General features: G+C 43.0%; 1 protein-coding gene across 1 annotated transcript; it reads right to left on the reverse strand.

Annotated features, from left to right (window-relative positions):
* Positions 1-867: 867 nt before the first annotated feature.
* On the reverse strand, positions 868-3,491 carry socs3a (suppressor of cytokine signaling 3a). Its single transcript, XM_074656587.1, has 2 exons — positions 3,295-3,491; positions 868-2,769 (listed from the first exon to the last, which is right to left on the reverse strand). Exon 2 carries the CDS (start codon positions 2,636-2,638, stop codon positions 2,021-2,023), a length of 618 nt encoding a protein of 205 aa, XP_074512688.1. The 5' UTR covers positions 2,639-2,769; positions 3,295-3,491; the 3' UTR covers positions 868-2,020.
* Between the last annotated feature and the right edge of the window lie 578 nt (positions 3,492-4,069).

A 4,069-nucleotide genomic window follows, 5' to 3' on the forward strand; every position in this document is an offset into this window, starting at 1 on the left:
CTTCTTCGATAAAAGTCAACAAAAATAGGTTTTGGGAGTTTTTTTTAGATTTCAATGAGAACGAGACAGATGAAAACCAGGTACTTTTACAAAGGAAGAGGGCCATGGAGCACAGGATGTCTTGTTCTAAAAATAAACCGAACAATTATTCCCACTTGAACTTCTTTCCTGATTAACGCTGCGGTATAGTAGACTGTGTGCAGGTAAACAGTCTGTCAGACAGACATGTTGTTGAACATGTTGTTCCAGTAGTGAGCTGGAAGCACTCAGCTCGATTACTGGATAAGGTGCAACGGTAAATAGGACTTCTCTTTGAATTCTTTTGCTGTGAAGCGGATGTTGACATATTTTTACCTGAGTATTTGTGTACAAGGCGGGGACTTTTCTGAGAAGTTGTATACTTGTCATTATGTGAGAGCGTGAGAGCGTGTTGGGTCACGCTGACACCTACAGAGAATGGGATGAGTTACACTAGAATAAAGGGCTGGTACTTCTCTAGAAGGCTGGATTGTTATATTTACAGTTCTGCTGTATTTTGTCTGAAGCAGCAGCAACAATGAGGTGTCATGTTTGCTCTGTTTGAAGCTGCCTTCTAGGAAACTTATCTCTAAAAGATAAACTTTATAGTTCTAAACTTATATAATATATTGAGATATGTTTAGTGTATCTCTGAAAATGCAGAAGAGCTGTGGTTTTCCCAATCTGGTGTTGAGGCAGGAGGCTTAAAAATTAAAGAGATACGAAGAGAACGAAAGTACCCAAACTTAACTTAAAGATCCATGAATAATAATGTGTTTCACTATTAGTCAGTTTACTCTGCCTGTGGAAACAAAGTCATCACAAAACAAATCAAACAGCCAGATCTCATTTCATAGAAAAATAGTGCTCTTTTTATTATCATAAATTAATGAAATGTCCGTACAAATATAAATAAGTGCAAAGTCGTTATCAGTCTGCTTGCTTCGTCAAACAAAATATCTTCAAGCATCCACAGCCGGAGGTTTGGCTGGCTTTATAGTACATCTTTATAAAAGACAGCACAAAAAAAAAAACATCTGCACTCATGTAAACTCATGAAAATAAGATACATTATTTTGACTCTTCTCCTTATTGGGAAAAGATCATGTTTAATACATTCATTTGCAAGCAATGGCGATCCTGTCTGTGCCATGAATACTACCACATCTTTTGGTGCATATATATGTATATTTCTTCACCACTGAAGGCATATTAAGCAGTGGTGCTTTTCTCTCAAGTAAGATCTTCTAGGATTCAGTCATGATGGTGCTCCAACAAACTGTTTTTTTGGCGTAAACCTTTCCTCTAAACAAAATATCAGAAACACGTCTTCTTTTCCACATTTTAAAAAAAGTTTTCCCATCGTGTCTGGGACAAATATGCACCCATCACTCATTTTGTACTCTAAAAGTTTCCATTGTCTGTGAATTTCCAGCGTGGTCAGAGATCCCAGGATGCTGGACGGACGTGTGTGTGTGTGTAATACGTCCAGGATTATCATCAGAGGTCAGCAAAAAAAAAAAGCCAGCCTGACCGTAAAAGCCAGGTCGGGGCTTTAATGGATGGATGATTTTCTGAGGCTGTGGTGTGTGTGTGTGTGTGTGTGTGTCTGTGAGCTCGACAGCGTCACAGCACAGTTTGGTTTAGCAGCAGCAGCAGCAGCAGAGGGAAGCTGTGTGTCATCAGACTGCAGACAGCTGACTGTGAGCCTCACTTCGGTTTTCAGTAAGTTGTAAGTCATCAGTGAGGCAGAGGAGGACGATCTCTCTTTTGCCAGATTACAGCAGTGCTCTCTCTCTTTTCTCTTTGTGGATCAGTCATCAATCCAGAGTTTCTTCTGTGAGACCTGCACACATCTTGTCAGTACTCCTTTTCACAAGCTCCATCTCTTGACTCTGCTTCTCCTGAGACACAACACGTGTCTTCGATGGTCAGCTGCGCTGAAACCATCCAGTTTCTTTATAGTTAGCCCCTTTCAAGGGCATCAGTCCAACAACGCCTCTTAGATAGGAGCATCGTACTCCTGGAGGAACTCCTTAAGAGGATGAGGAAGCTGTTCTCTTCTAGTAGAAACGTCCAAATGTCCATTCACTGTTTTCCTGCACAAGTGCTGCAAAGTGGACAAACTGCAGGCGAGAGGTCTGATGAGCTCCAGGGGGATCTTCTCCCCTCCGGAGTAAATGTAGTACATATTCCCACTGCGAGTGTTCCCTTTGCTCTGAGGCATGTAGAAGTGGACCAGCTTGAGGACGCAGTCAAAGTGGGGGACGGACTGAATGTTCTTAGGGTCCGTCTGCAGGTAAAAAGAGGAGGCGTCGCATTGGATGCGAAGGTTCTTGGTGCCCGACCCCGTCTTGACACTGAGGGCGAACAGGTGCCGGTTGTCGGAGCTGTCCCGGACCACGAAGGTGCCAGTGGCCTCGGACGCCAGCATGGCGTTGGCCTCCTTCCCATTGATGGCGCCCCAGTAGAAGCCGCTCTCCTGGAGCTTGTGCAGCGTGGCGAGCACCATCTGGTACTGCGTCTTGGAGGTGAAAGTCTTGTAACGGTGAGGCAGCCGCATGCTGGAGTCCACGAGGCTGCTGCTCATTGCGGAGTCAAACTTGCTGTGAGTTACCATGGCGCTGTGCCCGCTCTCTAGGTAGCCTGGGGGGAGCTCTGGGCGCCGTGCAGACAAAGACAGACTGAAGAGGTGGGGTCAAAGTGAGGTTCAGAGAGGTGAAGAGGTCACTCTGTCTGGAAGTGAGACACCTGAGGAGACAAGGAGAAGGGGAGTTTAGTGTGGAAACAATGACACTAGTTTGAAAGTTTAACATAGAGCAGTTAGTCATGTTGAGGTAACAGTCCTCAGCTCCAGCAGCTCTACTGGAAACTATTTTTCCAGATGTGCAAGCTCTTTAAACATCCCTAGTGATGATGGGGGAAATTGCCCCAGAGCGCCATGACTTTTTCTTTTTGTCATCTACAAAGAAAAAACTGCACAACCCCTCTCTCATCTGTTTGCTTTGAGAGGGATTTGAACAGCGTTAAAAAATGCTTCCATGAAAAAATCACAGCTATTTCGAGGAAACTTTTTTTTTTGTGCGTAATTCGCCCTCGGGATTTGGTCAGTTCCAGTAAAGAAATGGTAATACGGATTGCACAAATGTACACTCCATGCCTGGCTTCACTATCCAAACAAACTACTACTCACTTACACAAAAACACATTAAAGTATCCACGTTTCTATTGCAGAAAAAAGAACATTATGTTTGAGAAAAAAGAACAAATTCTCACCTTTTTCAATCCGCTCCTTTTAAAAGATAAATCCAAGTGTCGGTGGATGATAGATGCGCACAGATGTTCACAGATGATACGAATGTACAAAAGTTCTTTGGCAACAAACTCGTAAAGTAGTTTTCTCTCTGTGTGTCTCTGTGTCTCTGTGTTGAGTGTGTTCCAGCCCTGCTGAGCTGTGAGTTACTAGTGAAGCAGGTCAGGAGGAGGAGAGCTCTCATTATAACTGCGAGCTGGCTCCTCCTCTCTGCCAGGAAGCCTCTCTCTCTAACAGATTGACAGGAAGCATGCTTTTTTTTTTTTTTCTTTTCTTTAAAGGATTCCTGCTATGAGAAGCTCCCTCCCCCCAGCTGTTCCTCCAAAATGAAGTTAAGGAGGAGTTCCAAGCAATCATTATTTACCTTACCGACCTAGTGTCTGTCTCTTTAGCGTCTTTAAATAATAACTTTAAATAATACTTTTATTGAAAATTAAAGCGCCACCTATATATTTATATATTTGATCATATGTTCTTTTTTTTTTTTTTTTTTTTTTAGTACAAGTTCCGCTTTAGCGTCAACTATGAGGTAATGATTCAGTATCTGTGTAGTGACTGTGTTTCCCAGAAATTCACAGTAATAGTAGCTTTGCATGTTGAGCAGCAGCTCTACCAGAGAGGGCGCCAGATCTTCATACAGCTCATTGACACATTATTTCCCAATAGCAGCTGCTGGTATCCAGGGGCAACAGCTTATTATTTACACATAGTTGTGAAATTGTCTGTCTGTTTTTCCCC

The sequence above is a fragment of the Sebastes fasciatus genome, chromosome 13, assembly GCF_043250625.1.
Source record: "Sebastes fasciatus isolate fSebFas1 chromosome 13, fSebFas1.pri, whole genome shotgun sequence".
NCBI lineage: Eukaryota > Metazoa > Chordata > Actinopteri > Perciformes > Sebastidae > Sebastes > Sebastes fasciatus.

Bases quoted from the DNA above. Each gene is read 5' to 3' on its own strand.
- socs3a (XM_074656587.1), bottom strand. From the start codon at position 2,638: ATGGTAACTCACAGCAAGTTTGACTCCGCAATGAGCAGCAGCCTCGTG.